A 10,967-nucleotide genomic window follows, 5' to 3' on the forward strand; every position below is an offset into this window, starting at 1 on the left:
CAGTGCCCCCACCGGGATGCGAACCGGCAACCTTCTTGCTGCGAGGCAACAGTGCTACCAACTGCGCCACTCTGCAGCCCCATATAATGATAATAACAATAATAATTGATCAGATTTACATAGCTTTTCTAGACACTCAAAGATGCTTTACACTGTCAATCATTCATCCACACACATCCATCCCAGTGGTGGTAGCTACGATTGTAGCCACAGCTGCCCTAGGGCAGACTGTAAGAGGCCTGGCTGTCATTCCACCCCTCCGACCACCACCTCAAACAATCCATTCATACGTATTCACACCAGGCAAGGTGGGTGAAGTGTCTTGCGACACGACCATGACACAGGTTACAGGGCGGAATCAAACCGCCAACCTTCCGATCATTGACCAACTCACTCTACCACCTACAGCTCCCCCGAAAATACTCGTTTTAAATGTTTATTCATAATTTGATTAGACTAACAATGGTTAGAGTGCACTCATGGCACTGTGGTTGATTGAGTTAATCTGCAGATAGTGTTTTTTCTCTCCACAACCAATTGATTGGCTGAAGAATAGGTACGATTTCAGTCAACCTAACTTAAGCTATGCAACGCTAACCATCTCATGACTCTATCTTCACAGTATATTGATATGGGATTAGTATCAATCTCCTCATCTAACTTTTATCAAGAAAGTGAAGGAGTATATTTTAGAAAATGTCATACTGCTCCTTTAGGCATTTGCTCAAAGTGCTTAAGTTGTTACTTAGAACAAAACTGACTAATATCCTTTTGTTTCTTTTTTGTTTGAATTACTTCATTTATTTTATAAATAAAAATACTGAATAAGTGAATGGGGGAAAAAAAATAATGCTTGTGCTTCAACGCAGGTACACAATAAGGTACAACTGGTCAATTAACATCTAATCATGCTCTGTGATATTTAGAAAATTGCTGAGTAGGTCTAGCTGACTATGGTTTTGTATCAAGATGGCAAGAGGAAAAAATCCAAGTGGTTTAGAAAGAGGATTGACTGTTGGGGCACAGATGGCAGGAGCTTCAGTGATTAAGATCAACTCGCTAGTGTTTCAGTAGGAACAGTGACATCGGCAATTAGAACTATGCAGTGTCTTTCAGGAAGACAGTGCACCCATTCACAGGGTTAGTTAGTTATTGTACATTCACTCTCACTGTAAGAGTTATGGCCCATGAGGCAAAATGTTTATCAAAAACACAACAAACCATGATGCCCAGACTAATACACGGTGCTATTGAGGCTAGAAACAACAACTGACACATAGATGTGCTTTTGTGGGTGACTTACCTTTAACCTTAAACTTGACCCTGTGTTGTCTACGATTAATGTCTTCAACAGTGTCATAGTGGTTAATGAACGGGATGCTGGGATAAACTCCATTGAACATCCTCCGCTGTGTACATTCCTGAGAAAAACAAACATAAATCACATTCATGCTCAGTATGAATGGAATAATACTTTAACCACAGGGTTAATTCTGACTGAAAACCAGAGCTCCAGAAGCTGAATTTCATAGGTAAAACTGAAGAAGCTGGATGTAAAATGGTGATTTGTTGTGCACTCTACCAGCATCTTCAGGAAACAATCTTATCACTTTTACAGAACTAAAGAAACTTTTAAATAACTATACTTTGAACGCTACTGTTCACATTGTGGCTGCCTCTCCTGCCTTTATTTGCTCTACAGACCAGACAGAATCATGCAAACTGGCAAATACCTACCCATGTAATATGACAGATAGTTCAACAGAAAACTGGAGTTAGCCAAGACATATCGAGGTACTTACATGGCCAAAGTGTCCTTTCTTGGAGCAGTTGTAACAGAAGGCAGGAGATCGACCATTGTCCTCTCCTTGCCGCTTTACAGGAGGACCGGTTTTAGTCTGAGCACAGAGAGAAGAGCTTGTTACTAAAAACCATTATGCTTCATAGAAATTCAAAAGCGGATTTTTTTTCTTCTTCACACAAACATGATGGACACAATGGAGTGGTGGTTTAACCTTCCAATTATCTCCCATTCTCCCTCTCCTCTGCCATCATTCCCATGCTCTCCATTGATGCGGACTGCCGTGTATTGTACGGTGAATATGGGTGCAGATATAAACCAGTGATTACCGAGGTATAGTTAGAGGCCTGTAATGACCCTGTATGATAAGTAACTGTATGTGTGTGTGTGTTGGACAGAGGGTCCCGTCCCCCATGGGCCAGTGTTCTGAAAGCCTTCCATGCTCCAGCGCCCACAGCAAATATACACTGATAAAGAGAGAGAGAGGAGACACAGGCAGAGTGCATTTACTGCTAATGTTACACACACACACACACACACACACACACACAAAGCTTCACACACCTTCACACTCATCTAAGAGGCCCCCTCCTTCCTCTCTCAACCCCTGATTCCGAGATTACAAATGATTTGTGCCCCACGTCATTTCTTAAACATAGCTTAGCTAGCCTCCTCTCCCTCCAGCTTCCCCCTCTCCTCCGTACACACCCATGCAAACCCACATCTACCCCTCACACTTGTTTTTTCCCCTCTCTCTCTCTCTCTCTCTCTCTCTCTCTCTCTCTCTTCCTCTCTCTCTCTCTCTCTCTCTTTTCCGCTTGAGTAGTTTTGCGGCAGAAAGGATGAATGCTATTAGAGCGTCGCGTCATTATCGGGTCAGGCCTGCCGGGCCCATCTCCATCACAAAGGCCAGGAGATCACAGACCTCTTGCAAGCACGCACACACACACATTAACACACAAACACACATGCGCACCCTAAGGAGATCACAGTCCCCGTCTCAAGCCCCCCGACCTCCACCCTTCCTGCCCCTCTTCCCATTCATCTTCGATGTAAATTGGCTGTAGGTCTCCCTCTGTCTCTCCCTCCCTGACCTTGGGCTTGTGTTATCTCCACATACTCTGATCCAGCACACAGACAGAATGAATGAAAGCACGAGAGAGGGGAGAAAAAAAAGACAGAAATGAAATCCCCTCCTATTCTCCCATCAACCTGTGATAGTTGTGTGCAAACCTGGCGTGAGTGTGCATCTGCATGCGTGTGCGTGTGAAGAGTTGTCTGCCTCATACCATATTAATTAAGTGGATGAAGCTTCATCCCTCTGTCACTCTCTGTTCTCATCTCGCACTAAGTATCATGGACATCTAAACAGTATGAAGCCCTGAGAGATCGCATCAGTTTGGTGTCGTCCTCATTCTTTTTCAGGAGGAGTTCTAGAAAGTCTGACTGTGCAGAGAAAGTGAATAGGACAAAAAACTGTTTTCATTTGTACTGGAGTGAAACAGACATAATTCTGGACATGTAAAATGCAGGTTTAGCGTCAGCTGTACAAAACAGTTAAGTGTCTTTGTTAAAAGTCGTTTACTCTCGACCATCTTAAGCAGAACTCATTTGCAATGAACTCTGCGTGAATGAAAATCTTTTTCACACCACTCAGCTCTTTTCAATCCAGCAGAAAACATGCAGCTCCTCTAAGAATTTAACAGTTAGGATGATGCTTTATTGGGAAAATACAGCAAAGAATTTAAGACTACAAAACCTTGGAGATACATTGCATCCACAGTCAGTTTCCAACGAGCTACTACCTTGACACAGGATGCTCCACAATATTGACTACAAACCACAACTCATGAGCAAGTTTCCGTTTTGGCTCAGTTGTTGTGTGTTCAGTTCAGGTACACTCATAGTGGTGGTGCATGGCTCAATTAGGTCATACTGACACTGTTCCCAAGTAACTGATTCCAATTTTCATGCTGGATTAAAAATGACACTTGTTCAGGAAAAGTCACATGTCTTCAAAACTGTGCACTGCCATCAATTTCAGACTAAAACTGAGAAACGACTGTATTATATTTTTCAAAAATCGTGAGAGTCACATAAATCAGTAGTTACTGGCCTTTTGGATACTCGTTAACAGTTTAAATGTAGAGTGACTTATTTCTGCATTCTATTTTTTAGAAGGTAGAAGAGCTAAATGAATTAGTAATGCACTAAACAAAAGGGCACATATAGGAAAGTTGAAGACTCCATCGTGTGTTTTTATGGCTTCTGTTAGTAACCTTAGAACCTCTAAAAGTTATTTTGTGATGCCTTGTTGGGGTCCCAACCCCTTGTTTGGAAGCCAATGATTTATAAATTTGTATTTTGGAAGACATCTACTACAACCACTGTATGTAGGACGTGGCCACTTTACAAAATGATTGGATACATGTACGCTTTTCCCAAAATGGGCCCTTACACAGTCTCTTAAACTTGCTTGACACTGTGAGGCTGCATTACAAAACAACAACAGAGAAAAAAAAAGAAAAAAAAACATCTGTGACTAACTATCAGTCTTCTCAATGCAGATGCAGCAAGAGAGATTCCGCTGATACAACATGAGGGACTTCTGGAGCTCCTAAAACACATACTACCAGTCGGAACAAAAAGAAGAAGTGCGGAGGACTGATGCTTTGGTTGAGGGTGTGTGTGTGTGTGTTTGTGTTTGTGTGCAGGAGGGTGTTTGAGAAGGTCCTACGGGCTTCGCTGTGTGGACACAGACAACCAGTCATCCGTGGCCTCTCATGCATGCACACACAGACACATGAGCGCTCTCTCTCTCCGTCGCACAAATGTGTTTTTCCCACAGTCGTCCCAACACATACACCGTGTCTCTGTAAGCCCCGCTCTCCTCTGCTCCTTGCCTTAGCTGCTGGTGGCAAAGCTGTGATAATCCTTCGGCCAACACAAAGCTCAGACTGTTACAGACTACAATCTGAAGGAACACACACACACTCGCACACGCGCACGCACACGCACGCACACGCGCACACACACACACACACACACACACAGTTATCAAACAAAATCCGAGAAGCAAACAGGCTTGGGTGTGTGTGCGTGTGTGTGTAAGAGGAGAGGGGGTGGGATCGGAACAGTAACGGGTGGTGGGAGCATGGGGGCCGGGGCCAGCAGCACTGTTTTGCATATGTTATTGCAGCAATGGGGAGAGGTTTGCATATGTTACTGGACCCACAGGGGACCAACTCTGCATGCTTTATCATAGAGAACAGCCTCACAACACAACACAAGACTACTGGGCTCATACCAAAACAAACAGACCCTTGTGGTGTGTGTGTGTGAGTGTGTGTGTGTGTGTGTGTGTGTGTGTGTGTGTGTGTGTTGCCAGAATGTACATATTAGGTTAACAGGGAGGATTAATTAGACTGTTGTGAATTAGTGAGATGAAATGGCTATAAGGTGAACGTACTCTCAGACAGAATACAATAAATGAACTCCACACCTGATCATTAATCTTCTTGTTCTCATGAGCTGTGTATTAAGAGTTTAACAATAATGTTTGCTCTTGCTTGTGAACAGGAGCGAGAGGATCGGGCTTTCTTCGGAGACTGTTTAAGGTGGAGGTGTGCAGTTAGGGAGGCTATGGAGCACGAGGAGGAGGAGGAGGAGGGGATCCTCCAAATAACCAGATGTGATTCCTGCCCCCTTTGTGTCTGCTGGTTCACAAAGACTCAGACCGAAGCCCTAACCCCGCGCCCAGCGAGGACTTGCACGCAGTGTAATTCCCAGAGGCTCTTCCTATCTCCTCCCGTCAGTCAGTCAATCAGTTCGAAGACAATCAGTACGAGTCCTGATTTTTTTTTTTTTTTTTTTAAAGGGAGGAGAAAAAAAAATGCTCCTGGAATGCAATGATAATGTGATGCAGGGAGTGAATGGCGGTGGGTTGCCACCTCTGGAGAAAACCCCCCTTTTGGGGCAGCAACTGGCGGTAATCTGGTCACACCATGGAAGGCGGAACAGAGGATACAAGCTAATCTATTCAAACCTGAGTCTAAGTTGTAAGATTTCTATTCTTAGTGCTCACTGCTGAGTTCAGAGGCTTCTCTCTGTGGCGGTCAGCATGAGGCTGAGTGTACTAAAGTATAGGATCCACTTTATTCCTACCAATTACACAGAGACAACACATATGGACATGAGAGACAGGGATTTAGACATACTATATACAGATGGACCGAGTCTCTTATGCTCTAGTCAGGATGTTAAATCCCGATTTTACATCTCAGCCAGCCAATCACACACTCCTACACACAAAACACACACACAACAAAATCGACCCCATCCAGCTAAGCGGAAAGTCACAATGACCTGCAGAGCCTGCAAGACCTCTGATAACACTGCACCTGTGTGTGACTGAGTGTGTACATGTGTGTGTGAGCATGTGCATTTGTGTGTACATTCCTATGGTTCTGCATGTACATCCAGGGTTGTGTATGAACACCAAAGAATAAACAATTAAATCCTGAATGCAGTGTCCCTGTCACTCTGAGTGAGGACAGCAAATTGTCTGTAAGCTTTTTTGTTTGTTTTTATTACATTTCTTTGTACATTCTTAAACACTTTGTCTGAATGTTTTAGTTACTGAAACATATTCTTACTTTTTTCTTCTTTTTTTTTTAACAATTAACATCAATTTGGTATAAAGCTGTAACTAATAGTTTTTTATGATTACCTAAGTATTTCCTTATGTGGTTAATTAATTGTTTGGTGTCAAATATCAGAAAATTGTGAAACTGCACAACAAAATTAGGAGTCGACAGCTCTATCTTCAATTTGCTCATTTTGTCTGACCCCTTCAAACCCCAAAATATTCAGTTAAAAGCAAATAAAACTGAAAAAAGTAAGTAGCTCCTGCCAGCAGATCTTAACATTTTTCACTCATAATTGACACAAATTTTTAGTAGCTGATTAACAAACTCTGATATAAGATACTGCAATATGAGTCTGATATGCTTTGTGGCACAGTAAACAATGAACTGAACTGCCGTTAATTGCCCCAGATATCCCTACACTTCTCCATCATCTGTGCTAGCTATGACTTTACCTGTATTCCCCCGATGACCGCTGGCTGTTAATAAAACTAGACCCTACAAAAGACATTTCCTTTCACAAATGTACTTTCCCCTGCTTCCGTTTCGAGGGAGAATAAAAAGATGAGAGCCTTTTGACACCACGGAGGTGAGAAGACTGGACAGTCTGTACTGTATAATGATGAGACAGCAAAAACAGCTCACTGAATAGATGTGGATTTAAAGGATTTTTACAGAGCACTGTTTGAATTGAATCGTGTAAGAGGAATGGGGGGGGAAAAAGAGGTCAGCCAAACAGAGGGAAGGACAGAACAAAAAGAGGAATAAAGGTCAAGACTTAAACCTGCGATGTAAAGTTCAGCAGAAAGAACAGATGACCTAATGGCTTGTTACTGGTAGAATAACTTGGAGTTAGGAGAGGTTTTGTCACAACATGTGAGCTGAAATGGATTTTAGCCTTTATTCAAGCAAGTTTTTCTATGCAAGGTTACAATCAGCTTAATTGGACTAATATATATATATATATATATATTTTTTTTTTTTTTTTTTAAATAATAAATGTGCTATTTGTTTCCATATGCATTTGATGTGGTGTTTGTTCATCATTTTGGGCCTCTTTGGCTTTTGCAGAGGATATTGGGTACATGTGGACATGCTGTATGTTTAACGGTGACACACAATTTTAAATTCAGAACCATAAATGCGTTACTCTGTACCACTACTAGTGTTCTTATAAAGAACACCAATTTTAAAAAAATGTTTGATATAACTTAAAAAAATATTCCCTGCAGCATGTTGCGGGATCAGGGTGCTGTTCCCTGCTTGACCACTGAATGGCGCTCCATCTCCACACAGCATGTGGCAAACCCCGACTGCAGCTTCTCAGAGCCACTGGCTGAAGTAAAATAAATACATGCAATCAATCAGAGTTATTAATTAGACTTTAACACAGTTGGCCTGGGGACGACAAGCATCTTAAAATTTAGCTAAATGCAATTATACCCTGTAAAGTTCCCAGTTGTACACAGGGAACCAGGACTTTACTTAAAAATAATTTTATGTAGCTGCACATCACAGAGAAGCGTTACAAGCCAACGGAGCAAACAATGAGCCAGGAACACTAAATACCAGACACACTTCCTCAATCTGCACACATCATTTTTAATCCTACAAAAATTAAATACACTATCTTTATGTATATGGCAGTATCCATTCACTGTAAAATAACATCGAGAATTTATAATTGCACACTGAAGTTGCATTATCAAGGGAGAAAAAGTAAAAAAATATTCATTTGTCTGTGAATTCAAACCTGAGTAACTATTAAAGTTCGTGTTGTACAGCTGCGATGGCCCAGCTTTAGTGTCGGGTAAAATATTGTCACTACTGTGCTAAAAGCAGAAACACCAGTAATCAAACTCCAGTTTAAGGCTAAACATGCAGTAAGTATATTAATTTCTCAAGGAACAGAAAGGCACAAATATAACAAAAAAATAAGAATTTGTGTATTACATGCCTTGCAGTTACGAAAAAGTTAATTTTAAAAAACATTTTTTAAAAATACATTTTTACATTTACATTTTGTACAGTGTGCTTTAATTTGACACAGACAACCTGAAATAGTCTACTGAGTTAACAAGGCATTTAATTCCCTGGAAATTCAAGGGTACTCTCTTTTTATGAAAATAAGAGGATTTAAGCGGCATAATGTCTTAACCTTGGGCTTACAAAGACATGTGTGAATTGAGAATAACCTCTGAAATAAAAAAAAGACAGTGGGACAAAAACGTATAAAAAAGGTACAACATGCTAAATGAAAGGGGACAGAAAGGCAGTCAGGTGAGAAAGAGGGAAGTTAAAACAGCTTCATTTCAGAGTTGAGCAAGAAGGTCACAGACTGTTTTTTTCACGGGCACCTCAAGACACCTACACCTACACACACACACACATGTACACACCTGTCCCTGAGGAAAAGATCAATACACACATCCTGATGCTACCATGAGCAGAAAATCCGCTCAATATACACACACCACCGCGGGCAGAGGCACCGATCAATAAACACCGACGTACAGGTGTCACCACTACTATCTAAAGAGAGGCCAATCAATGCTCACACAGCGATATACCTGTACCAATCAGCTGCTGTGTGCTCACATTCACTCCCTGCTTGCTCTCTCCATGTCTTTCACCCTGTTTAATACACTCATCCCCCTCAGCAGATCCTACAACAACACACCTCTCTCTCTCTCCCACCCTCTCCAGCTGTCTGTGCCTTTCTCTCTGTGTCTTGTTCATACGTTTCTGCTGTGTAGGTGAGTCATGTTAAACCTAATGTCACGTGGCCCCGTCTCGCTCCGACACGCTGCGGTGAAAACCGGAGCAAAAGGCACGTGAAAAGTTGGATTTAACCCGCGTTCAGAGCCTCGGAAATTAAAAGAAGCAAAAATCCTCACTTTGAATCAGTTTTAAAGAAGTGAGGCTTCCACTTCTTGCAGCAGCCAGAGGGTGGTGCTCTGGTCTTTGCCCAGCACAGCGGGGTCCGATCAACGGGAGGGAAAAAAGTCACTGTGACTTGAACGTGTGTCGCCTGCATGCATGCACGCATTTATGCATGATCTTTACATGCATTAATGCAGCCAGTATACAGAGAGCAGGTCACTAAACCTGCACTCTGGCCTTTTCATGACTGCTCTCCATCCATCCATCCCGCCTTCATCATGTTCTCCTCCTCCTCCCTCTCTGTCTTCCTTTTCACCACTCCTTTCCTCCTCTGTGTCCTCAAACCTCATGCAATGTCTTTGACTTTCCTGTGATGTTGGTCAGGAAATAGAAATCTTTTTCCCCCTACTTGTCAAAAATCTCTTTTGGGAAACCCTGATGAGTTTGAACACTGCATTTGGTGAAGCTGATAGAAAGTGAATCTGCAACTGTGATAACTGGCTAATCATTAAAAGCTGTTTATCAGCTGCAAACGCTATTAATTCACCAGTTTGTCAAATGTGCAAATTTGCCTGCATTCTCTTTGAAATCGCCACAAATCTTCAATCATACAAACACAACTAATCTAGAGATATCCCCACTGGCAATTACAACTTGTTAGTCTACAAAACTGCTGACAGATTTAAGAACAATGTTAATAATTATTAGTTGCAGTCCTGCACTACATTTATTTCCGCGTTCTTGTGGCTGATTGGCTCAACAGAAGCAACACGACATCACTCTTACACTTTTAGTGCAGCGCCAGCGATCTTTAGGAGCAAGTTGGGCCCGTCAACAACAGCAACAGATTTTTGGCATCACACATTAAAAAAGCAATGTCCACTCTGTGCAGTCATGAATTCATTCCAACAATGAGTGTCAAATCAATGCAGACGAGGCAAAATCCAATTCACCAACAGGAATGGTATCTGTGTATAAACTGAGATGCAGGTGTGAGACCATACAACCAGTCTCAGACTTAAAGAAAGAAGCAAGGTCAAATCTTGTAGGGTTGCAGCAAGGCATTTTGGGAAATGAAGGAAAGTTTCCACCTACAGTTAACATTATACTGAGCATTTCAGGGATTTCTTAATATTTATGTACAGTACGTAAAGTGTTTAGTAGCAATGCAGGAAGATGAAGGAGGTAGACAGATGGCCTGTAGAAAAAAGAGTGACCCTTGCACTGTAAAGCTGTACAAAAAAGAAAGAAGTAAAACTTGAGGGTCTGTGGAGATGTATGTGTGGGTGAGTGAAAGAGAAAGAGAGACTGAGATAGAGCTGTTAAACAAAACCCACTTTTTCAAAGGAAAAAAAGGGACATTTTTGTATACACAAGTACAGCTGTGTAAAAAATGTATTCCAATGCTTGTGACAAAACACAATAAAAATGTTGTGGATATCTTTTTACTCCATTTGCTGCTCTATGTATTTGTCGAAGTGAGTGCGTGTGTGTGTATGTGTGTGTGTGTGTTCATGTGTGTCAGTATCGTACTTTCTCAGTAAATACCCCGGGGCTTTGTGGTCTATACTGTGCGGTTTGGAGGAGTTTGTTAGTTGAGGGCCAGGTGCAGGCAGGCAACACACACACACACACAC

General features: G+C 41.9%; 1 protein-coding gene across 1 annotated transcript in view; it reads right to left on the minus strand.

The window, feature by feature from the left end:
• Positions 1-10,967, minus strand: part of zcchc7 (zinc finger, CCHC domain containing 7) — a 50,718-nt gene that overhangs the window by 3,824 nt on the left and 35,927 nt on the right. The window contains exons 8-9 of the mRNA XM_008278425.1: positions 1,803-1,898; positions 1,304-1,421 (exon numbers count right to left, since the gene is read on the minus strand). Coding sequence (XP_008276647.1) covers positions 1,304-1,421; positions 1,803-1,898 — 214 coding nt within the window. The remainder of the gene's footprint in view (positions 1-1,303; positions 1,422-1,802; positions 1,899-10,967) is intronic.

The sequence above is a fragment of the Stegastes partitus genome, unplaced genomic scaffold (genome assembly GCF_000690725.1).
Source record: "Stegastes partitus isolate 25-593 unplaced genomic scaffold, Stegastes_partitus-1.0.2 Scaffold123, whole genome shotgun sequence".
NCBI lineage: Eukaryota > Metazoa > Chordata > Actinopteri > Pomacentridae > Stegastes > Stegastes partitus.